Source organism: Camelus bactrianus, chromosome 5, assembly GCF_048773025.1.
Source record: "Camelus bactrianus isolate YW-2024 breed Bactrian camel chromosome 5, ASM4877302v1, whole genome shotgun sequence".
NCBI lineage: Eukaryota > Metazoa > Chordata > Mammalia > Artiodactyla > Camelidae > Camelus > Camelus bactrianus.
Genome location: NC_133543.1, coordinates 60,936,356 through 60,962,298, shown reverse-complemented (window position 1 = coordinate 60,962,298; position 25,943 = coordinate 60,936,356). Strand labels below are relative to the sequence as shown.

At 38.5% G+C, this 25,943-nt stretch overlaps 1 protein-coding gene across 1 annotated transcript in view; it reads left to right on the top strand.

The window, feature by feature from the left end:
* Positions 1-456: 456 nt before the first annotated feature.
* Positions 457-25,943, top strand: part of CERKL (CERK like autophagy regulator) — a 121,967-nt gene continuing 96,480 nt past the window's right edge. The window contains exon 1 of the mRNA XM_045520374.2: positions 457-1,312. Coding sequence (XP_045376330.2) covers positions 1,075-1,312 — 238 coding nt within the window. The 5' untranslated portion in view covers positions 457-1,074. The remainder of the gene's footprint in view (positions 1,313-25,943) is intronic.

Sequence of the window (25,943 nt, the reverse complement as noted above, 5' to 3'; positions counted from 1 at the left end):
TAGGGGAGCTTTAAAAATGCCTGAAGTCTGGTATCATCCCCAGAGATTCCAATTTAATTCTCTTCGAGTGTAGCCTGGGCATCTGGATTTTTAAAAACTCCCCAGGTAACTTTAATGGGCAATCATGATTGAGAACCACTGGTCTCCAGACTCTGTGCGTTCCAAATTAACAGCTAATTTCATGAATCTCAGCTATCAGGAGAAAACAAAGGATGAGTCCTCCTCCAGGGCTCTCTCCGTTTCCACGTAATGCTGCACTACAGCAGCAGCCTTCAGGAGAACAAGCCCTGATGCTTGTAATCTCGTTCCAGATCCAGGCAGAGACAAGACTGCAGAGGAGATATCTTGGGGGGAAAGTGGGGCCCTCAAAACTTACAGCTGGAGACAACTTCCTTTAATATTAAATTTGTTAAAACGAAAGTCTGTCTGTGTAAACTAGGGACTTTCCTTTGGCTTCCTCTCAGGGCTTTTGGAAATTGAGTTTTTCATTATCAGCTGCATAAGATCAACCAACTATTGAGGGCATGCAAACACGTTTATTAAGCACGACCTCCGCTCCCCAGGAGAGCTCTCTGGAAAGGTGGAAAAACATGCTTAGACCCTTGCAACTCAAAGTGTGTTCCAAGGACCATTGGCATCACCTGGGAGATCCCCAGAACTATAGGATTGGAGCCTCATCCAGACCTATCCAATTAGAATCTGCATTTTAACAAGATGCCCCGGGGGTGGGGGTGGAAGTCAAAGTTTGAGAAGAGCTGGCGTAAACATTGGCCGGTAACGCAGCGCGCAGAACCTCAAGGAACAGTAGCGACTAAGGCAGAGGGAGACTATTCCTCTTTCTGAACACGGGTGTTTTTGCGGTGAGTGGCGGAGACCGGAGGCGGGCGGGCCGGGGTGCCGGGCTAGAAGAGGGCGACCCCGCCCGCCCGCCCCGCCCCCCTCCTGGTTCCCTGTCCCGTGCGCGGTTGCTGTGGCAGCGCGGGACGCAGCTAGAGCCTTGGCTGCCGCAGCTTCTCGCTCCTCCTGCAAAGGTCTCTCCAGACCCCTGGCTGGGGCCCAGCCTGCGGCTCCGCCATGCCCCGGGGGAGGCGCGGCGGCCGAGTGAGCGCCCTGGAGGGCGGCTCAGAGGAAGAGGCGCCTTCGGCGGCGGACGCCGTGCCCTCTGTGCTGTGGGCGTCCCGGCGGCTACCAGGGACGGCGGCCGACCAGATTCTGCTCCGGGGCATCTTCGAGATTGGGAGGGACAGCTGCGACGTGGTGCTGAGCGAGCGGGCCCTGAGGTGGCGGCCCATCCAGCCCGAGAGCCCCACAGGTGAGTGGTCCCGGTGAGCCGGTCCTGCGCCTTCGCCTCCCGCGGCGTCTCCTCCCTCTCCCGGCCGCACACCTTCCTTCCCCGCGCCTTCCCTCCGCCCTCGGCGAGCTCCTCCTCTGCCCCAGGGCGTCCGGAAGCCGCCGCCCGCTCGCTCCCAACTGGGGAGAACTCGAGCCACCCCCCGGGGCCTCCCGCCACCTGCCGCTTTCCGCCCGGGATGTGACCCCGGGCCCAACGTCATACTCAGCTTCTGCTCTGCGACTCTGAAGGGAGAACTGAGCCCCAAAGGGGCTGTGTTTTCCAAACCCGGGAAAGTTACCTCCTCCTCCCCTCCAAGTTGAAGTTTTACTCCCTAAGCATCTGATGGTAACGCTGAATGTAAGCATTTTACATAAAATACCTACACGTGGGTTCTGAATCCAACTCTCATTTTGCTGACTTCTGAAAGTTTAACTCCAGTGCTTTGGAATCTCCGAACTTTTCCTTCCCTCACATTCCTTGCCGTTGTCTAAATCAAGTCTAACTCAGGCTCAGGCTAGAAACTTTGAATGTGTGTGTGATGTTGACTTTAGAATCATCATGCTGTTGATGTGCATTTGTCTTTTGACTTCAAATTTTATTTAGGAAGTGTTATAATTCTGTACCATAGAACTCTTTCCAGTCTTACTCTAGAGATGTTTTACGGGAAAACCTTGGGATGTGGTACACAGTCCCTTCTACATGCTAACTTATGAAATTAAACAAAAATGCCTTCCCCTGTTGGAAAACAAGAGGCAATGTGCTATTTTTATTAAAGAATAGAACAATGTCACTGTTTTAAGGTTTCTTATACAAAAATCTTAACAAAACTGATGAGTCAGGGGCCCAGCACTGGTGGTAAGTGGGAATTCGGCTTCTGCTGTGTGCTCCCAGCTCACTCACTCAACTTAGGCTACCTTTCATGAAAACCAAGGTGGAGTATTTTCTAGAAATTGAGTTAAAAGCTCGGGATGTGAACATAGAATTCTGTGTAATTTTTAAGTCAATTTGAATTTGGGGGACACAGAAGTTTACGATTAGAGTTTAAATTAGCCCACAGGGTCGATTTAACCTACAGTGAAGCTGAAATATTATAGCATTAAAATGAGACGTGCAGTGAGAGGTGTTTAAATCAGTGTTGCAGTCCTGGTACACAAAAAGTCAAATGCTGACAAAAAACAGAAAATGCTGTTTTGTATACTGAGTGGTGACTGGGGAAAAGTAGGCTTAATTAGCATTCCTGGCAGTAGAATTTTAAAAGACATTCTGACAGTTTATAATGCTAAAGGTTGCAAGTGTTGATCTTTGTTTAATTTTGCCCTGAAACCCTTTGGTTTTCTTCTCCTTCATCTAAGTGTACTGCTTTTTCTTTGTAAGAAACACCTGGTATGCAAACCACTTTGGGCCCTGAAAATTGGAGGTACAGAAGCCTAGCACCTCAGTAAGCACTTCTATTTTTAGAAGGAACCAAGAGATGTTTTACTTAGTAAAAAGAGTGGGAAAAGAAAAGGAGGTATTAAGAGATGATATGTTTAAATGAGAGAAATACTCTCTGATGTGGAGTTAGCTTAGATGTGAGTGGTGAAAGACAAATGAAATTGGCCCAGAAGATGGAGGAAAAGGTACACTAAGGTTACCATACCTGGGAGGACATGGTGTGTGAGGATGTAGTGGGGGGAGACCGTGTCTGTTGCGAGTTGGCCAGTGACTGGCTGTTCCAGGAATGGGTGGGGTTGGATCACAGGGCATTACTAGATCAAACATATGAGATGTTTATTTTTAGAGTGCTTTTAGGTTCACAGCAAAATAAAGCAGAAGGTACAGAGATTGCCCTCATACCTTCTGCCCCCACATAGGCATAGCCTTCCCCATTATCAACATTTCCTACCAAAGTGGTACCTTTGTTAAAACTAATGAACCTTACGTTGACAAATTATTATGACCCAGAGTCCATATTTACATTAGAGTTCACTCTTGGTGTTCTACATTCTATGGGTTTTGGCAAATTTATAGAGGAAACAACCTTGAAAAAAATGTACAATACACACACGTGTGTGTGAAGAGATTTCTTATGGGAATTGGAGATTATGGGAGTATGGAGGCTGAGATATGCCATCTGCAAACTGAAGAACTAGGAAAGTGGATGGTATAATTCAGACTAAATCTGGAGGCCTGAGCACCATGGGAATCGATGGTGTAGCTCCCAGAGATGGGATCTACGTAGGGAAAAGGGAAGATGGTCAGAACATCCATTTTGTTTGCTCTCAGCACCTTGAAGAGTGCCTGATATACAAACAATATTTGTTGCAGGAATGAATTTAACTGGTCTCATGAACTTTACAGTTTTGCCTGTTACATTGTAACCTGATGACTACACTGCTACTTAACAGTGACTTCTCATCACCTGTATGAGTATACCACTCCCCTTCTGTTAAAGCATTAGGACTCTTTAAAAAAAAAAAAAATTCTTAAGTTAATGTTGGCCCACTTCTCCATTGTGAGCATCATGGCCAGAAAGTTCCATCTTGCTCAGCTGCAGGATAGAAAAAGAAAGCTATCTGTGACCAGGGTATAGATTGACCGGGATGGTACCTCTGTAATGTAAATTGATACACAAAATGGCATCACCTGTTCAGAAAATATCTTCATTATTGCCTGCAGTGGTGCCTCATGATCTTTCTATTGGAATCTCAGATTACGGTCATTTTCCTTGTGGAATTAAACGAGTTTATTCATGTTAATTATCAAGTTAGCTGTCAGTGACCTAGGAAGGAGCAAAATCCTGAAGAAATGGGAGAGAAGTTAGGTGAATTTTTTAAGGCCAAATGAGAAAGATCAGGCAAGTCTGGGTCATTGGACCCTATCCAGGCAGAGCAGGTCTAGGGTGGTGGTGTTAGCTCCCAGGATGGTGGCAGGACTAGGGGCAAAGTATGAGAAATTGAGAAGAGAGCTCAGAAAGGGGACATGGGCAGATGCCATAGACCAATATGCATACTTTGTAATTGAGCCCTGAGCTTATCCTGTTACTGGATTATATATTTTCAGAGTTCAACATTTTCAAAATTATCACTGCTGGCCTGTTAGCATGGTTCTAAATCTAAACCAAGGACAAACTTCGAGGAACGTATGCTTACCAAGTAGAGAACTTCTTTTGGAAATGTTAGATAGGAGCAGAAGGTATGAGCATTTTTGTGCATCCCCAGAGCAGGATCTACTCACTGTACTGTGTGCCTGGGTTATGATATTTTCCCATAAGGGAAAAGCTTATGGGTAGGATTAGACTATATTAACCTCATATTTTAGTACATTTAAGAACGATAAATTTAGGGATCTCTGACAAGAATGCCAAATGCCTGCAAGTCTCTCTTTGCTATCTCACATTGGGCACTTTATCATTGACTAATGAACAGCACCTTTGAAGTATGGAAAGTACTGCAGGACCTTCTATAGCTTTTTACTCCAGCTGTCTGTAATCTCCCATCTGGTGTAGAAAAGCTTTCGGGAGTAGAGAGCACGGGACCTGACGTCTTGTTTCTGCAACTAATAGCAGTCTAACTGACTTAACCCCTCTGAGTTAGTTTTTTCTCCTGCAAAATGAGACATTTACATTATATGATCTCTAATAGTCATTAACTCTGAAGTTGCATCTTAAAGTACTGATTTTTGTAGGCTTCTGGTGTTAAGACATCTTAATAAGTAAGGTTTGAATAATCAATGGGGTCAACCTTAACAGTGTGCGTGGAGGAATTGTATTTTACAGCAGAAGCTTCACAGCCCTAGTGAATTAGTTCTAATTAGAACCATGTGGGAAATACAGGCCGAGTTCCTTGCTCCCCCTCCCCAGCTTCTACAGTATGAGAAGTGGCAGTCACCTCTGTATAAGTCTTGTCTTTGGAAAGGAAGAAACTGTTATCTGATAGAAAATTGTTGGTCAAGGCTAGTTGTAAGCAGAATTTTCATAATGGACAAAAGGACTAGCTTATCCTTTTTTCATTCTGCTTCCTCTACCCACTAACTGAATTTCAGGGCAAGGATTTTATGTTTGATTAGCATTAGAATATTGTTTTAATTATTAAAAATAAAGTGAGGATTTCAAGTCTTAATTATGGTTTACAGTTCTTTTATTTATAGACTTACTACCTGAAGTTACACAATTTCATGGTATGTTTTTTCCAAAAGGTTATTCTTACCACAACTTTGAGCTCAGCTGAATTAGAGCAGTAACCAAAAAATCTGGAAAAAACTGGACTTCCAAATAAGTTCTTGAAAATGTTTAAGAGAATGGTTTTCTTGTGCTTTAAGTTTACATAAACATTTATTTGCTGGAAACTTAAAAAGGTAATGTGGAAAAATGTGAAAATGAGAAAAAAACCAATCAATTTTAAAACAGGAGTTGTTGATTACGTGGGACTTAGCAGAGCTGGGGACATTCTAAGTATTAATCTGCCTAAGCTGTTTTGGAACAGATGTACGTGAAACAGATCCCACACTTCTGTTGTGTACATCCAAAGTGAGACATCTGTCGGTGGAGCGTATGGTTAGAAATAATGGAAGCAGGGGTTAACCCCCAAAATGACCTATTACTCATGTGAATTATTGAAGGACTAATTACTCAGTAGAACATTATGCTTTGATTCATCAATCTACATATTAAGAAGAAAATACTTCTTTAAAAAAATTAGTATGTTCCTAAGCTGTCACATTTGAAGGAATCTTTAAAAGATGGGTGTGAAAAATCAAGCTTACCAACTAACTGCATGTACTATTTATGAAGTTTGTAAATGCTTTGACAGGTCTGTTACCCTATTGTATAAATATTGCACAAAGCTCATATTATATAAATATTAGCTTTTTATTAAAGTGAATTGGTACACAGAAAAACAAATATATAATTGAATCTCTAAGCATGACTGGTTAAACCTTCTGTGAAGATGGAGTGCTCTGTATCCAAATTGTATGCTCTGTATCCAATATGGTTGCCACCAGCCACTTGTGGCTATTGAACACCTGAAATGCGGCTAGTGTGACCAAGGAACTGAATTTTTCATTTTATTTCATTGTGACTAATTTAATATGATAGCCACATGTGGCTAGGGGTGGTCACATTGAACAACATAGCTCTAAAACATGGATGGAAAGAGCTGAAAATATATATTCCCTTTATTCCCAGGCATTGATTTTCATCTTTATTTCTATGGGAAGGTACAGTTTTGGAGTAATCTAAACATAGGACTGATAAGAACATATAATCTGAGCTGCTGATTTAAAGATAAAACAACTGAGTCCAGAGATGCCAAAGGGGCAAAGCCCTTTAACATGTTTTCTGAGTAGAAAAAATGCTTTTGTTATTGTGAATTGGCTGATAGTAAATTGACGTCTCATCTGTAGAAATCATTCTTGTCCCTCATCATTATGATTTATTATTATTGAGACTGCAATTTGGCAAACAATCTATCTCTTACTATAGAAATAGTATATTCCAAATGATAACTGTCCTGGCCCGTGTATTCTGACCTCATGAAAGTCTGTATACTAGTGTTGTTATTAAATAACACCACGACCATGTGGCACCATCAAGTACTTTTTGAAATGAATCTACTTTTGTATCCCCTTCCTCTTGCTCCTCCTCTACATGGTGTGAGTATTTGGGGATGCAAATGGCACAGTAAGATCCTCCTAGAAGTGGGGCACAGTACTTGCATGGAAGCCAACGGGCATGCAAACTGAAAATCAGATGGGCTGGTAAGGTCAGGTTCAGTAAGCCAGAGAGGCTGGTCCAGATGCAACTGGTCAAAGCAGGAGGACCTGAAATGAACTGTGGAAGTCTGAACATTATGGAGCTAAAAGAACCAAAGCGCTACGGCAGTAGATGACGGGGGTCAACAGATAGGTTGGGTACACGGGATGCTATTGCCTACACTGTGCATTTTTGTATTTCTCTTTTTTAATTGAAGTCTAGTAGATTCACAACGTTGTGTTAATTTCTGGTGTACAGCACAGTGATTTGTTTATACACACGCACATTTATATATTCCTTTTCATATTCCTTTTCATTATAGGTCATTACAAGGTATTAAATATAGTTCCCTGTGCTATACAGTAGGACCTTGATGTTTATCTATATTTAGTAGTATCTACAAATCTCGAACTCCCAATTTATCCCTCACCATGCCCTTCCCCCGCTGGTTACCAAAAGTTTGTTTTCTATGTCTGTGAGTCTGTCTCTGTTTTGTAAATATGTTCATGCCTTTTTTTTTTTTTTTAAGACTGGACATTTTTGTGCCCTCTGTAATTTGGGACAGTGAACCATCCTTGTTTAAAGGGCCAGAGATATGGTAGATATAATTCATTGTGATCTCAGTACTAGAATACTTATTTTGTTTATTTTTTTGAAATATATTTTTATTGAAGTACAGTCAGTTTACAATGTGTCAGTTTCTCATGTACAGCACAATGCTTCAGTCACATAGGAACATACATACATATGTTCTCATATTCTTCTTCACCATAGGTTACTACAAGATATTGAATATGGTTTCCTGTACTATACCATATAAACTTGTTTGTCTGTTTTATATGTATATTAGTCAGTATCTGCAAATCTCAAGTCCCCAGTTTATCCCTTCTCACCCTCTTCCCTGCCTGGTAACCGTAAGTTTGTTTTCTATATCTGTGAGTCTGTTTCTGTTTTGTAAATAAGTTCATTTGTCTTTTTTTTTTTTTTTTTAGATTCCACATATAAGTGATATCATATGGTATATTTCTTTCTCTTTCTGGTTTACTTCACTTAGAATGACATTCTCCAGATTTATCCATGTGGCTGTAAATGGCATTATTTTATTATTTTTTTGGCTGGGTAGTATTCCATTGTATAAATATACTTCTCCTGGGCATATATCCAGAGGGAACCTTAATTCAAAAAGACATATGCACCCCAATGTTCATAGCAGCACTATTTACAATAGCCAAGACATGGAAACAACCTAAATGTCCATTGACAGATGACTGGATAGAATACTCCTTTTGAACCTTATTACTGATCCTGCCTAATCTCTTACTTGACTAGGTTATTAGATTACATTTCAAGTACTGACAGACCCACAAACATCAAAGTCCTCAACATAGGCCTCTCTAATTCTTCCATATGACTGTATCCCTGCCCAGGTTTTAGGAGTACCGTGCCAGTAATGGGGTAGTGTATGCTGAGTGAGTGAGTTCTAGTCGTGTGTGCAAATGGTGAGCAAAGGAAAGAAACTCTTAGTGGCCGTGGCTCTTTATATGTTCTTGGTTTTCCAAAATCAGTATGTGATGAAGTAAATGGGAAAGGAGGGAGGGAGATGGAGTTGGAAGGAAATGAAACTTTATGCTGACTTTTGGTGTGTGAACCAGAAGTCGAGGACCCTTAGTGTAATGGAAGACTGGATCCAGGGCAGGCAGCTGTGCATATGTAAGGAAACAGTTGGCATAGTGCTTTGGACTTTTGACAAGTCTACAGATAAGTCTAAAATAACATACTAGCAGGCATCAGGGAACTGCTGCGTACATTCCAAGATTTTCATCAGCAACAACCACCACTGCTGTTACATATCAGTGTCCAGTGTTTGAAAATAGAGAACGTTTATTGATGCTTACTCTGCTGCTGGGTCCTGTGCTAAGTATCTTATTTTGTTTAATCTTCCCAACAAGACTATGTAGTCCAGGTAGATTTTTCTTCCTGGGATCCAGAGATGTTAACTTCCCCAAGGCCATGCTAGTAATGGGCTTGTTGGGATTACAAGCCAAGTGGTCTGACTCCAGAGTCCACAGTGAACCCAGTAGGTCCTGCTGTTTCCTCTGTCAAATGAGGAAGAATTCCCCCAATGCCTCCAGGAGTCTGTCTGTCTGTAGTGTAGTATCATCGTCCAAACCATATATGGCTACAAAATCAAAACTACTAAATGAGCTATATTCTGGGAAGCATAACCTTTATTTGTGTCCCTTCTACCCCTTTCTTTTCTTCCTTTCATAGGTAAGTCTTCTAAATTTTTTTGGTTTATTCTTATATAAGCAAACATATACATACATTCTTCTCCTTACCCCACCCCTGCCACCTTTTTAAATGCATGGTACTATATACCACATATACTTTTTTCCACTTTGAGAACTTCATTGATGAACAGTATACCCAGTATATCATTCAATAGAGGTATGTATCGAGAGTCCTCTTTTCCATTTATATCTGCACAATAATCCATTGTGTACTATTGTTTATTGAACCACCTCTCTGTTGAAGGATTTGGATTGTTTCTAGTTATTTTTGCTATTGCAGAAAGTGGTATAATGAAAAACCTTATCATGTCTTTTTTTCCCTGGTGTGTTTTTGGGATAGATTCCTAGAATTGGGATTGTTGACTCAAAGAATAAATACCTATGTAATTTTTAAATAGACTTTTAGTGCAGTTTTAGATTGATAGCATAATTGAGTGAAAGGTACAGAGATTTCCCATCTATTTCCTGCATATAATTCTGCTAAATATTTCCAAATTCCCTCAAAAGGGTTGTGCTATTTTGTTTTTCTGTCATCGCTTTATGAGAACACGTGTTCCTGTGCAATTTCTCCAAAAGAGTATGTTGTCAGACTTTTTTTTTTTTAAACCAATCTGATAGATGAAAAATGGTATCTCAGCATACTTTTAATGTGTTTTTCTCATTAAATCATTCATATTTTTAGCTCATTTCTCCTAACATTAGGGGGCACCTGTTATGTGCTAGGGGACCTGATAGGTTCCAAGGATTCTACAATCAGTTTGACACAATTTCTGTTTCAAAGTATTCACAATCTGCAGGGAGACATACTAGCAAAATAACCAAGTGATCTATTTTATGTGCAGTTGAGGTATTACAGGGCACTATAAAGAACCATGGAAATGTAGCTAAAGGAGGAAATAATTTTGTTGGAGTCGGTAAAAGGAGAGGTCAGGGAAAGCTGCAGAGGATTGTGAGGGTAAACTTGAATGTGGGCCTTGAAGCATGATTAGGAGTTGGCAGTACAAAGGAATAGAGAAACCATTATAGGAAAATAGTATTTTGGAAAAAAACCTCAGGAAAGAATGCTTTGAGCTATGTGGACATTAAGATCATAGACTGTGGGGAGAGTGTATGTTTACACTGTAATCTTTACACAAAGATTACAGTGCTTTGTATACATCAGTAATTTGCATAGGGCCTTGAATATCATGCCAGGAAATTACCGTCTTAACCTGAGGGTTGAGTAAGGGGTAGCAAAGGCTGAGTGTCAGAGGATATCAAGTTTTTGTTTTTTAAAGTGAGTGAGTTTGGGTTTTAGAAAGACAGCCACGGGGGCAGGTTGGATTATAAATGGGCTCCACATTGAGGAGCCTTCAGCGGCTGGTGCACCAGAAGATCCAGGGGGCAGTGTGTATGTGGCAGGCAGAGTGAGGAGGTGAGGCTGGGTGCAGAGGAGTATTGTCAGAGTTAGAATCTGGAGGATGGGGGTTTGAGGGAAAAGGGAGGAAATAATGCTGCTGCTGAGATTTTTAGCTTGGACAATGGGATGGATGGTGGACATAGCTAAAATTGCTTATTTTGCTGATCTAAGAGTTATCTTACTTGAAATGTATTCTACCAAGCATCACATATGCCAGTGACTAGCAGAATATCCAAACAGAAGGGAAATTGAAAGCTTGAAAAATGCATAAGCTGGAGAAATTGCTTTGAAGGATTGTAAGTTGAACCCTCAAGTTTAAGATCTATGTTTTCCATGAGCCTCGGGCTCTCCTTCTGTGCCCTGTTTCTTATTAGGTTGGGGCTACTTTGGGTAAAAAAATAGTTGAAAGCTATTTTCAGAAAACATAGTTCATTAAATACTGGTAAAGTTAAAATCTTTGTACAACCATCATGTTTAGGTATTAATGAAATATTTTAAAAAATCAGTGAAAATAGTTTTAAATGGTAATTTTTATATGTAGAAAAATGATTTCTATATCATTTTAAACTCCAAAAACTCATATATTTATAAAATCTGTTTTTTGTCTAATGCAAATAATACATGTTCCAAATTAAACTTTTAACCTTCATCAATGTTATGAACACATAATTCAAAGTACTTTCTAGTGCTCATCTGTGCAGGAAGGATAAGATCAATGAAATTGAGCAACTGTTAGTGTATACTAGTTTCCTTATGCTTTAGGCATGTTTCCCTGTATTGAAAGTGTAAAGGCAAGATTGTATGTATGTTGTGATTTTCATTATACAGATGAAAACTTATCACAGTTAAAATCTTGGTGAATATAATGCATTTTTGAAGGCCCATTCATAGCCCACTTGTTTTAGATAATAAATACTTTAATGTGGATACGTTTTTGTCTTGAGATTTGATTTATAATATGCTCTTATTTTAAAAGTAGAATAAATTCTTTAAAAATATTTCCATTTCTTCTAATTAGCATTTTTAATATTTTATATTTCAGGGAAGAAATATCTTGATATTCTAGCTTCTGAATGAAAGACAGATCTGTCGTTCTCCAGGTTGTTTGAATGTTTTTACACTGGGAGAAAACCTGCTGTTATTGGGCTTCATGCCATGGAAACATCTTATGAGGAAGCCTAATTTTACTCAGATCTTCTCAGTACTTGAATTCTTTGTTAGGTACATGCCAGACTCACCTTGCATCCAGTTCATCTGCATGGGAAAATGTGTTCACTGAAATTCTAAGTGCTTTTTCAAATCTAACTCCTCAAGCACAGTATGAGTCCCAACAGCGCAAAGCTATGAAATGCCTTTTTGCTTTGACTTTTCAAACACGTTCATTCAGTAAAGTTTAATTAGCATTCATTGTGTACTTTGTATACTTTGGGGTGATGTGACTAGTAACAAAGGAATATTCTAGAAGATCTTAGACCTGTGAGGTTCAAGCTGATAATACACTTACTAAATTATGTGCTGCTTTACATTCAAATGATTCAGCAGTTATCTGTTGCTTTACTGAGTACACAACACCAGGTTGCAACCACTGATTTTGGAGTGGAGAATTCTTGGTCATAATCCTAAACTAACTAAATATTATCATTAGCTTTGAAAATAACAGCTATCTTCATTATTCTTGGGTAGATTGAAGAAAACCCATGCTGGAGTTCCCTATAAAAATTTTAGTGTTCTTATTTGGTTAATATTCTGCCTTTATAAAAGTCTCAATAAAATCAGTGAAATGCAAACTGAAAATTCAACATACTATCACGTCCAATTTACTGTTAAACAATATTATGCCCTGGATATAACCTTCTAATTTTATTTTTTCACCTTAATGAAAGCACTGGTCATTACTGCTGCCACTGATGCACTTTTGTCTGCACATACTGTTGCAACATAATGTGTTGTGCATGTGATACGGATATTACCATATTGCCATAAGGAGCTGCTATTATTTTAGACGCCAACTGATTCCATGATAGTGTCAGATTTCTTTAACATATGCTTATGTTTTTGTACAAATGACCCCAAGAAACATCTGCTAGTTTTGTGGTGGTATCTACTTTTTCTTTTTTTTTTTTTTTAGAATTTGACCTGGCAGTCCTTTTTTAATATGAATTTACAATATTTCACTAGAGAAGTCGCACTTTCTGGTTTTTATGCTATTGATATTAATTAGTAACATTTTGAGTCAGCTTTATGGCATAGTTCAGAAGGGAACTGTGCACATTATTTTTAAAATCTCTTTTCATTTTTAAAATCTCTTCATTATTGTGTCATTGATAACTTTGAAATAGGAAAGTGCCCTTTTAATGGATCCTTTGGGATCCAAAATTGTAGGTCCAAAACTGCTTTCTAATGGTTCTGAAATTACTCTTTTAATTTTAGCAGTTGTGCAGCAGTTGTGGTGTATCATTGGTCAGTTTGTATCTTTTGCCAATTGCTAATCTTCCATGGATGTGTAAGGACAGACAAAGGAAAAGGAAATGAAGTTTCAAAAAGTTGTTAAAAACTTGTAGGAAACATAAGCCATTGATTATATCATGGGTGGGATCCCTTGTTTTACTTGCTTTGTTATGAGTTTGAGGAAGAAGCAATGGTCACAGATTTCCATTGTCTGGCGTTTTCTTTCCTGTCTTCCTCTCTGTTTCCTCTAATTTCTTTCTTAAGAGGTAGCTACTTATTTCCTTGAATAGCAATATTTGTCCATGTTTTCCAGAGGAAAATATATAAATAGATCTTCCAACTCCTTTTATTACATCAGAGGACATTATCTCTAGAATTTTGCATATTACCTATGTACTTGATATCAACTCTAAACCGAATAAAGTAAAGATACATGAGGCATAGTCTTTAATCTCAGTATATACCTATGTTAAGATAATAACTAGAACAGCTTACTTTTGTTTTTTCTACTCATCTGCTCTCAGTGCATTAGCTGTTGGACTCCTTCAGACTCTAAGCGTGTCATCATTTATATCTCCATGCTTATTCAGTTCCCATTGCTGCTCTCAGCCTCTCTTTGTCCCTTGGGGGACTTATGTCATTAGGACAACCTTCTGTCCCCTGCTTGCCATCACTTGGCCGAAACTGAGCTGAGGCCTTTGCCAGGTACCTTACGTGCTGGACCTGCTGTGGTTCAGTTTGGGCCTCCATGATGTCTGTGTGCCTTCCATGCCAAAACTCAATTCTGTGAGGGTGACAGGATTACTGAAAGCTGTAGTTTTAGTGGTAAAACCCAAGTGAGGCTGTGTTGAGTAAATAGCTTTCTCTTAGGCCTGAAATAGGAGATCAGGGAGCCTCCATGTCCCTCGAGAAAGAGAGAGTTCCCTCAACCGTCTGGGCTCAACACTGAACCATTTAAGTGGGCTAGTGGGGCTGGACCCAAAGGGGTGTGTAATTTCCTCAAATTGTGGTTTAGTTTTCCTCTGTGTGTGATGGGAGTAGGACCAACTAAGGGAAGTCCCCAGTGAATTTACTTGCCTCTTGTAGGGCAGGCCATTTACTTTCAGTTGTGGCCTCCTACCCCTCTGAACCCCCTACCCTATCCAAGGCTTTGGAGTACGGTAGGGGCAGGAGAGGACATTCATGAAAAGGGTTTTCAGGTCCTGGGTACATGTGGAGTCATTTAAAGTATAAAGACTATTTAGCAGTTATTTTAATACTCACTACTGCATATACTCTTTGTTGGTGTTGGTTTTTAGTACAGGAAATTTTGTCTGTACTATTATGTTGGAGAGGAAGGGGGAATAAAATGAAATATATTTTCATCAACTTTGGTGTCTGGTATGATATCATGAACAGGTGGGCTCATAATTGTTTACTTGATGCTCTTTTTAAGAAGTCAGTTATATCATGGGAAATTGAAGAAAAGCAAAATTAATTTGTTGAAGCATTCTTTAGGAAATCTTGCATGCATGTTCACTAGAGAAAATGGGACTTCTCCCTTAAAGGACAAGGCTTTGTTTGTTTTTAATAAGACACACTCCTTATAATTAAAACAAAATCACAGTGTTAAGGGATTGCTGTTTTAAATAATTGGATTTCTTTCCTTTGTTTTCCTGATCCCTATATATGAGAATAAACCTAATGGTGTCTTAGGCTAATACATATTTCCAGATTAAATAGCTCTGTTAACCACTGAATTTTAATCATGCCTCTCAAAGTTTATGGATGATAATAGAGAAAATGATGTAATATCAGCAACTTATTTTAGATTTGGGAAAGGCAAAGATACAGAAACTGGTTAAGAACAGCAGGAGCTATGGACACCTACTTTTTAAATCATGTATTGAGCTTCACAATAATTCAAAAACATAAATGAGCTCGTTCTTTGCGTAATTTTCTTCAACATACTATATTTAGTGCTGTGTATTTTAAATTTAGGATAAATGCTTTCCTGAAATGTCATTTTAATGCCTGTAGATGGCTTAGCTTAAAAGGAGTTAGGGTTAAAATGATAGAGGAGAAAAGCAAAATGTAAATGTCTAGCACTATTGTGACTTTGAGAAAAATTCCCAGAATAAGCTCTGTTCTCCTTTCTCTCTCTTCTCTTTTTGGTCTCCGTACTCCAGAGCCCTTTTCTGAGACTCTTAAATCATGTGTGAGTCCAGGAGAGAACAAACATTAGGATGAGTGGTAAGAAGAGGGAACGTTTTGCTTGAGGCAAAATCTCCCTCCATATGGGACCTTCTTAAAACCCTCCCTTCAGCCCCTTAAATTAGAACTTGAGCTCCTAGGCAAAAGGGTGTGTTAGGAGCAGCGTTAGTAGGCGACGGGGTGATGGGGGAGTGATGTATAGAGGCCATTTTTCTAGTCACTTCTGGGCTTTGGGGAACCTTTTCAAACTGACCGGTTTCTCCACTTAATTCTGAGTCAGTCTTGACCCTTAACTTTTCAGGTGCAGCCATGCTGGGTCCTTCTGAATTTGGAAGCTCAAGGAGGCAGTGTTTCTAGTTCCAATGCAGACTTTTAAAGAACCAGTGGGAGCAAAAATATCAAGGACTTTTAAGAGATTTTCTGTTTGATCCTGCAGGAAGGCAACATGAAAAATACTGTAAATGGTACTTTCAAATCTTAAGTTCCTCAGTTACCTTCGTCTGTTGTTATTTCAGGGCTGGATTGCCTCCCTTACTATCCTGATGAATTCCCACCTAATAGTTCAGTGTGCTCCTAGTATGACTCGAGTATTCTAATTGATAATAAGATAAGCAATTCTTAAAGTTTTTTTCTCACTTTGGCGTTCAGTATTTTTCAGTGTTCACGTTTGGAAATACTGGAACAAAAGGGCAAAAAGGAAAATGATTAATTTCTCTGCCACATTTTGCTTGATGTGATAAGACAGCAGGTCACCTAGGGTAGAAAACTTAGAGATTCTAAAGGAGAAATGAAGCCGTAAGACAAGTTAAAGGAGGGTGGTGTCTTAGTCCGCTAGGGCTCCCGTAACAAACTACCACAGACAGGGCAGCTTAGACAAAAGTAATTGATTTGTTTCTGGAGTCACAGTTCTGGAGGCTAGAAGTCCAAGATTAAGGTGCTGTCAGAGTTTGTTTTCTTTTCTTTCTTAATTGAAATATAGTCAGTTTACAATATTGTGTCAATTTCTGGTATACAGCATAGTGATTCAGTTATACATATATATTCCTTTTCATGTTCTTTTTCATTATGGGCTATTACAAGATATTGAATATAGTTCTGTGCTTTACAGTAGGACCTCGTTATTTGCCTTATATAGAGTTGATTCCTGGTGAGGTCTCTCTGCCTCAGCCTGCAGAGGGCCACCTTTTCACTGTGCCCTCACATGGCCTTTCCTCTGTGCACGTGTAGAGAGAGAGCTCTCTGGTGTTTCCTCCTTTTTTTGTAAGGTCACCAGTCCTATCAGACTAGGGCACCACCCTTATAACCTAATTCAAAATTACTCCTTAAAGATCCAAATATAGTCACACTCAGGGAGTTAGAGCTTCAGCCTATGCATGTTGGGGAGACACAGTTTAGTCCAGAACAGGTGGATTTACTATAGTACTCCTTTAGCTACATCCTTTCCAATCCTGAAAGTGGGTTTTACCTCCTCCCCATCCAAACTACTGTTAACAGTGAGGTGAGGTATTTTTGTTTGCTGCTTTTTGATTTTTAATATAGTTGTTAATATATGGTTGGTTATATATATAACACTAAGAAATAAGAATTGTTAGGAGAGTCAAGTGAGCTAGAACATTAAAATGATTTGGAAAGATTTTTAAAAAATGTTTTAAGTTGGTTTTCTCAACTCTAAATCTGTGTGAACTTGGAATATCTAATCAGTCTCAACGCAGCCCAGACAACAACCTTCGCTGCATAACAGCAGCAAGCACAGACCTCAAAGATGGTGAAATACATTTGAATACACCGATACTCATGAGTTTGCTTGTCCTAAAGTTTTCTGAAAATGTGATAAACTTATAACTTCATTTTTTTTTGTCTCTGACTACAAATGTTTGATGAGAGATGACCGTGTCTGATTTTTTTTTTTTCACCCATTTACTAAGGGCTTATTTCAGGTTTCAATACTGACATCAGTGTTCACGTATCTTTGTGTCTTCCTGAAAAATATTATCAATAAATACCGCGCATATCTGGAAGTTCTTTAGGACTATCAAGTTGTTGGGCAACCTTAAAAGGCCTTGCAGAGAAGTGATTTGGGTTGATATTGCTCTGCTTTATTTAAGTCTGAACAAATCACTTTTGTGGTACAATCAAAATACTGACCTACATTTGAAAGTGCAATGCTTTTCTATCTGTTATCTAAATCCACTGTGCTGTAAAAGGGTGAAATACAGAAAAGAGGTCACCATTATTATCTTCTCTGTTGTCCTGGAGTATAGGTTTTTTCTTTTTTTGTTACATGATCTGCTTCTGAAAAATAAGTGAAGTAGAAACTTTGCTAAGATTCCTATATGAAATCATAGTAAACATAATCTCAGGATTATTGGGTAATATTGAAAAATGACATAATAACCATGTTAACATTTATCTAAATAAGGGCTAAAATGAGTTAATTCTATTTGAAATGTTTAAGTTAGAATTAACTTTTACTTTTGATAAATACTGCTTTAAAAATTTTTTTTTTACTGAGTCTTTACGCTTTTAATACTTCAACAAGTCTCCTAAAGTAGACATAGAAGCGTGTCCTTACCTTGCTTTGGTAAGCCTCTGAACATGCAAAGCAACAGATGTTATACCCAGTGTAATTATATGTATCCTGGAAACACATCTTTATAGAGTAGGATTGGTCCTTGGGAAAACAAAACTTTGGCAAACAAAGGGCATTAAATTGCTGATCTCAGCAGTAATTACCCACGATAGACTAGAATAATCTTGTATAGGTAGTAACTGCATGCATGTATTGAAAAAATAATGTAATTCTAAAATGCACTAAATGGAAAATGAACTTGTGTCAATTTTAGCTTATCCCCTTAAAGAGCAGAGAAATTCCTCAATTTTGTTTTTTAGGAAAGTTCTTTCAACAGCTTTTGTGAAAATGTTTCCAGGATTCCAAATCTGAAAATACTAAGGCTTTTGAGCTTGTCTCTATAGGTTACTACCTTTTTTTTTTTTTTTAATATAGTACCCACTGAAAATAGAGCGTTTTAAGCAAATGAACTGGTCCCTGATCTTCAAGCATCCTAGTAACTCACAGCATCCAGTTAATCTCAGAGAGAGCCACACTTAACTTGAACCAGCAGCTGCACTAAGCAGTGGTTTCTGTAATTTTGATCTCTTCATCCCAAGGGCATCTTAAAGCACCCTCTTCCCTCCTGCAATAGATCAAACAAAGCAGTTAATTAGGTTCGTATCATAGAAGGTCTAGAATTATCTTGAAGTCCCTTTGAGAACCACTGTATAAACTATTTCTTAAACAGGAAGCTATGAAGTTGTGGATCCTTTCAAAAATTTCTGAAGGTGATGGTGTTGGTTTTTGCAGTCAAAAGTTTTTAAAATGAGTCTGTTAATAGTCATGGTCTAAGCAGCAAGTTATCACCAAGATCATCTAAATGGAGAGTTGTTTACTTTTCCCCCCCACAAGAGGATTTTGAACACAAATGAAACCTTCAGGACAAGACATTCTAGTTTGAGAATATTCTGAAATGATTATACCATGGGTCTCATTTTATGTATCTTGGGTGATTAGCATGTGTTGTTGATGAGCTTACAGATATGCTATCACTTTGTCTCAAGTTCTTCGCAACTCCTTCACCTGTAAACTGTTGCTATGGCGTAGTTTTCATATCTGTTGAGAAGATAACCTGAAGATAATATATAGTTAAATGAGAGTTAGTGCCCAGCTCGGCAGGCACTTCAGCCTGATCTCTGCTCCCTGTGTTTGTATATACCATGCTATTTACAGTAAAAACTGGCTGCTTCCCTGCGTGGTGGGTGGCATGTTAAAGGAATATATGCATAGTAAGGTAATTTGGCAAATATGTTAAGAGAAGTTTTATTACTTAGTATTAGCTTTATACCTACTGGGAACTTGGAAAGTAACTGAGTTTCTGAATCCAATATTTCCTCTCTAGTCAATCATTCTTAGATGCTTAATAGAAGTTAGTGAAAGAAGGAAACAGTTGGAATAAAAAACTAGTTTCAGGCAGGGTAAAGACAACAGCTTTAAAATGTTGAGTTTCTTTCTGATTATACATAAGAAATATATTCATGGTAGGAATTCAGCTAATAGAAGTATGTAAAAGAAAACATAAACAAAAGCCCTTTTCGTAGAGGGAAATTCAGTTCTAATTTCGCCTTTTAATGCAGGACTATTTTTAAAAAGAGGGCTGTGGGACACATGAATGAATCTGAATCTCTGGAGAAGGTGTTCTGGGTGGAAACTAGAATGATGAAACAGACTGGGTGGTTGTTTCTTAAAATTTCCGATGGGTCCCTGTATCCTTCTGTGAAGCAATAATTTGGAGACAAGAAGCTAGTGATGTTCACATGATGGTGAGCTACCCAGTGTGCTTCCATTCCCCCGTATACCGAGAGCTGCAGGGAAAGGACCATATCTTATCATCCTTAAGTCTGCAATATTTAGGTCAGAAAACACCTAGCATATAGTATGCACTTAAATTTTGGAGCTAGATAGACTATTAATGAAAGATACAATTCTTGTCTCCACAATTTATAAAACAGTATGCTCTCCAAGCAATCTTCAGAATACACGGGGGGAAATGCCAGCTGTAAGAATGGTTCCTCGAAATGAAAAATCCAGTTATTCTAGTATCGCCATTTTATGTTGAAAGCTAGGGAAGATAAAATGGCTCCCAGCTCTGAGGGTCCTTATGCACCCGATCCTGGCTGGACATCCTTGATGCAAAGGGCGGAGCCAGATCCCAGCTTTGCTGAACATCAGAGGGTGACCTTAGTGGTACTGAGACTGAGCGACTCATCTCTGCCACCTTTGTCCTTCTCGGATTTCCTGGAAGGAGTTCACCTCTGAGCCCTCAAGGACTGCTTTCTTTTCTAACATGATTGTACCTGAAAGTATGAGACAGTAGCTGGAGCTCCTTTCTGAGGGGCATGTGTACTGTGTTAGGCTCATTAGGAGTGTCGATGCTCAGTAAGTTTGATAAATGGCCAGCATGTTTGAGAGATGGGAGAGGCCCCTCTGTAGAGCAGCCCTGTAGAAACCTGGCTGACCAGGCGTGTCCATGGTCCTGCACAGTCAGGCACGTGGCACCGGCTGGTTCCCGACCTGAGCCTGGATCTCAAGGGCTGTTGTTCTCTCCCTCATGTGCCTCCTCAAACCTCTTTTCTGTTCATGTGACTCCACTGCTTTGGTTTTCTTGATTTTTGTCTTTATATCACTATTCACTTCTACTTCTGCAGTTTCTCTTTCACTGTTTTTCTTACTCCTCACTGTTTCCCCATTTTGAACATTCAGAGATCCTTCAAGAAAAATAAAATAACAGGAGAGGAGAGTTAACCACCAGTAGAATGAGATATTATAATAGTAACTTCTTATTACTGAGAGTGGTTGAAGGATGGGTTTCTGGAGTCATACTATCTGTTAGAATTTGGGCTTTGCCACTTCCTACGTGACTGTGGGACAAGCAATTTAAGCTCTCAGCTTCTCTCTCCTTGCCCCCACTACCCGTCTGTAAAATGGGACATAGAAATTGTACCCAGTTGATAGTGCTATGAAGTTTTAGTGATGATATAAATCTCAACCTCTTTGCACTAGCCTAGAATGGAATTTTTGTCTATTACTAATATTTATTAAACAACTATTATATCATTTTAGAGTTGAAAGAAACTTTCAATTACATTGAATTGTCAGATACTATCATTTCTCACCTAGAGTATTATATAAATTTCTTACTAGTCTCTCTGTCTCTAACCATGTCCCCTGTCAGTCTGTTCTCTATGTATCAGATAGAATGTTACTTTATATGTCAGATCACATCTTTCTTATGCTCAGAAACTTCCAGTGATTTCAGGCTAAAATCTGAAGTCCTTTCTGTAGCTGATGTACCCCTTCATGGTCTACCTGCCTCCAGCCTTACTGTTCTCATGTCTTACCCTCCTCCTTTCTAACTCCAACCCCATCTTGCTGTTTCTTGAATACACCAATGATACTCTTGTCACAGGGCCTTTACTCTTACTGTTCCCTTTGTTCAGAAACGTTTGGAACCAGCTGTATGAAAATTCAGTTATTTACTGCTTTTAGAAAGCCAGTATGGGGCATGTGTTACATGCGCACGTTAACACCCACAACTAGCCTCAGGTAGCATCGCATGTTCCAACATTAATATTTCTGAATGAGACATGAGGAATATCCATGCTAAGTGTCATAAATAAAGACTTAAAATCTCATTGTCAGTTCAGGTCCAGTTTTGGGGGCAAAATGAGGTCAGCACAGGTTTTGCTGCCAAAAGATTTGAGAAAAAAATGTACAATTTTCAGGGTTTTGGGATTTTGAAATTGCCGATGAGGGATGCTGGATCTGTAACTACGTGGCTTGCTCCCTTATTCCTCCCCCCACCGCCCCAGTCTTCATTCAATGATCATTAGGGAGTCAGGGAGGAGCTCTATCTAAAAGGCTTTTCTCTCGTAGAGCAAGTCTGGTGTGTGGAAGGTGTCCAGTTAACAATTATTGAAAGAAGGAATGATGCTTAAATCATTTTTCACTCAGTTATGTGTTGTTTAGAAGACAGTGTGACCAGTTTAAGAATAGTTAACTATTATCAAAAACAAAGTACTATTTGATAAGTGATAATTGACTCAAACTCATATTAGTATTTGGAATATCAGAAGTACTTAGTGGATGAGTCATCTGCTGACACAGAACCCATTACCTACTTTAGTGCCTGGTAGCCTCATCAGTTGGACTCTGTTTCATTGATCTGTTATTGATTTGGCTTGTAACTTCAATTCAGTCTTTAGTATAATTTTGTCCTTTTTTGATCATCCTGTGTCTTAGAGTATTTGCACACAGTTGATCAAGGATATTGCCACTATTTAAATGTAAGTTAAATTTAAAATTTTAATACTTATATCCATTTTAAGTATCATGTATACAATGGAAAATAAAAGTGCAAAACTTCCATTAAAATCACCTGAAATTTTGACACTCATTTTTATCCCTTACATAAATGAACTTATTTCTCTCTAAAGAAAATGTGAGTAATGAAGTGCTGTAGTGATATTTGTCTTAAGTTTTGGTCGAGTATCCACAGTCGAGTTGGGCATAAGTAGGAATTATTGTGGTACCACTTTTCCCAGTGGTTCTCCAGCAAGAAAGATTTTCTCCTTTCAGAACTGAATCATTTTTCTCTTCTTTCGAGCTTTGCGACCATGATTTTATTTAAATTGCTAATCTGTTTTGAAGGATACATAATAAATTGCTTAACATTTGTACTCAAATTTGTAATTTGTAGAACAATTTCAGAACATTTGAAAAATTAAATTTAAGAAAATGGAAGTGTTACTAGAATTTTACCGTATTTTAACAAATTGGCTTCTGATCTACAGACTGAAATCCTTCTTCAGTCATGAATTTTTATTGCTTTTCTCTCATAGACTAGATAGAGCAGATGTGATTTTACTTTTTAATTCACATTATGGGGAGAGCGTTCTCTGGAGTTTTATGGAAAGGGTTTTATTTATTATGGTAGTAATAACTTCAGTTGCATGAGAAGATGCTCTTTTAAATAGAAATGGTTACTGACTTACACCCTTAAACTTAGCAAACATGCCTTTAAGTAGTCAGTATTTTTGAAGGTCTTTCTGTCTGATCACAGTGGCTTATATTCAACAGTTCTAGTAAATGAAATAAACATGGATGCCTCTTGTGCCGCAGAGGCACAGGTGGACATCTTGGTGGCAAGCCTCATGCGGTGTGACACATGGCACAGCCCAACATGGGGGCAGAGATCATGCAGCTTGAGCTAGGAGTCCTCTTATGGAGACTTCGCTGTAGATTTGTGTTTTTCTGTGGAACAGACATTATTCAAGACATTTGCATAGTGTGGCATTTGGTTTTCATTAAGCGTTTCTTATAATTTCTTTCAAATAGTTAAGACCTGATCAGTACAACTCATTTAGAAGCCAAAGTTCCTTCACTATCTATATAAATGATATTTTTGACTCTGTCCTTTATAATGTTGGCACCCTGTGCATATTAGATGTAATCAGGGCTGAAAGGAAACTTGAATCCATCTGGAAGCAATAAACTTTTCTGAAAGACTGCACAGTGTTATTTAATCCTGTGACTTCTTACTGTGAGTGAAATTAAGGTTTGATGCAGTTGTGTCACATCGTATTGATATCAAATTTATCTTTCTAAAAAAATAGTGACAGTAGTCTTACAGCACAGGGAGAAGATGGCTTGCTGTAATCCTGTAAGCTATTTTGCTTTGATTACATGTTGTATGGTGTAACTAAATATACAATATACTTGATCTAAAATGTTTAAATTTTCTCAACCTTTCACATCATCAGGTCATACTTTCCTACCTTTACCTTTAATTTTGGCCTCTTATCATAGCACTAATTATGTGGTAAAACTTATATTATGAAAGGCATGGAGAAGAGACTTATTTTAAAACTCCTTCTCATTGAGAACATGCTTGAATAAGTATCGTATATGTAGAACATCAAGGACAAATGTGGAGCTTATTTTCATGTCAGACTCTTTAAATCAGTTTAAGGCTTTTTAATAAAAAATTAACTTCTTCCAATTTCTACTCTAAAATGGCTTTTAAAATTTGCCAAATATGTAGGTAGAAGATCATATTTTGTAGGAATAGGAGCCTAAATGATATCAACTGACTAGCAGAATTTGTAGTTTTTGTATGTGTGTGTTTATTAAGATGTAATTTTTTTTTTTACATTTTTCCCAAGTCCAGCTGAAAATAAATTTTAAAGTTAGGATATTTGACTACATTTTATTGGTAACTTCAATTTAATATTTCTTTCTTAGTGAATCAATTCTCACTAGATTTACTTAGCTAGAGTTATTTAATGCCAAAAACAAAACAGAAACCAAATAGGTTTGTCAAGTATATGCTTTTAATGGTGGAATTGAAATAAAGGTCCATACCTCCCACGTGCCTAACATATTAAAAATAAACACAAACTTTGCTTTGAAAGTTTTTAAGTTGGATTTTTTAAATAAAACCATGGTCAGCTATATTAAAATTATTACTTTTCTTTTGTCTCCATTAAGTTCAGGCCTGCAAATCCTCATCAAATAAATAAATAGAGGTTTACAGGTATTTTTAGAGTATCTCAAATGTGCATTTTTAATTGAAGTGTAAGTGACATGTAACATGAGTTTTACATGTACAGCATAATTCAATATTTGTGTATATTGTAAAACAATCACCATAGTGACTCTAGTTAATATCCATCACTGTAAGTTACAAAGTCTTAATTTTTGCAATGAGAACTTGTAAGATCTATTCTCCTAGCAGCTTTCAAATATGTGGGATAAGATATTAACTATAGTCCCTGTTCTGTACATTATATCCCAGGACTTATTTTAAAACTCGAAGTTCTTACCTTTGGACCTTCCTCACCCAGTTTGCCCTCCCTACCCTATCCCTTGCCTCTGGCAACCACCAATCCATTCTCTGCCTATAAACTTTTATTTTATTTTTTCTAAAGATTCTACATACAAGTGCGATCATGTGGTAATTGTTTTTCTTTGTCTGACATTTCACTTAGCATAATGCCCTCAAGGTTCCATCCATGTTATCCCAAATTGCAAGATTCTTTTTTTGTGTGGCTGGATAATATTCCACTGTGTGTGTGTGAGTGAGACATTTTCTGTATCCATTCATCCATCGTTGGACACTTAGATTGTTTTCATATTTTGGCCATTGTGAACATATTTGTATTTGTTTTAAGGTTACTTTTGCATGCTCAGTATATGTTGCTTCTGGCAGTTCCTCTTTACTCTCCCCCACTGCTCCCTCCACACACACAAACATAGTGATTCCTTGACTACAGGTGTGCCATTTATGGCATCAGGAAGGTGGACTGATGATATGATATGTTCAGGTGTCCTGTAGGCTGAGTAGGTGAATTTCTTCTAGTCTATTTCTGGATGGTCAGGATTGTGGTATTCTGTTCTAGCTGTCTTAGCTCCTCAGATGAACTTTTTCCTTTCTGGTACTAAGATCTGTCTTCCTCAAGTAAAAATTAGTACTTCCTTTAGTCTTTCATGTCACAGTTCTGCGTCTTTCCAACAATATAGATCTGCATGTGCAAAGTTCAGATACCCTAGACTTAGAGTAGCTATTCTGAATATATTTTTTTTTTTTTGGCTTCTTAGGAGCAAATAATGACAGTCTTCAAGGTAAAATTGAGTGGAGGTGGTAAAAAACTGAGCCTTTTAGTGTCTGCAGTAGCAGAACCCTTTAGATTACCTGGAGGGCTGTGTGATAACTTCACTGAGACAACTGCGAGGTGATGGGGGATGGGACCTGCATAGGTAGGGCATTGATTTCTAGTAATGGCGGAGGTGAAAGGAAAGTCATTGTGATTGTCCTTGAGGTCTGCAGAAGAAAAGAGCAGCATGGAGTAAACTTGGGCTGTGAGATACAGGGCCTGAGACATTGGCAATAGAAGCCAGCACCGTGGCTTACATCTAGTCCTGTTTCCAGTCCA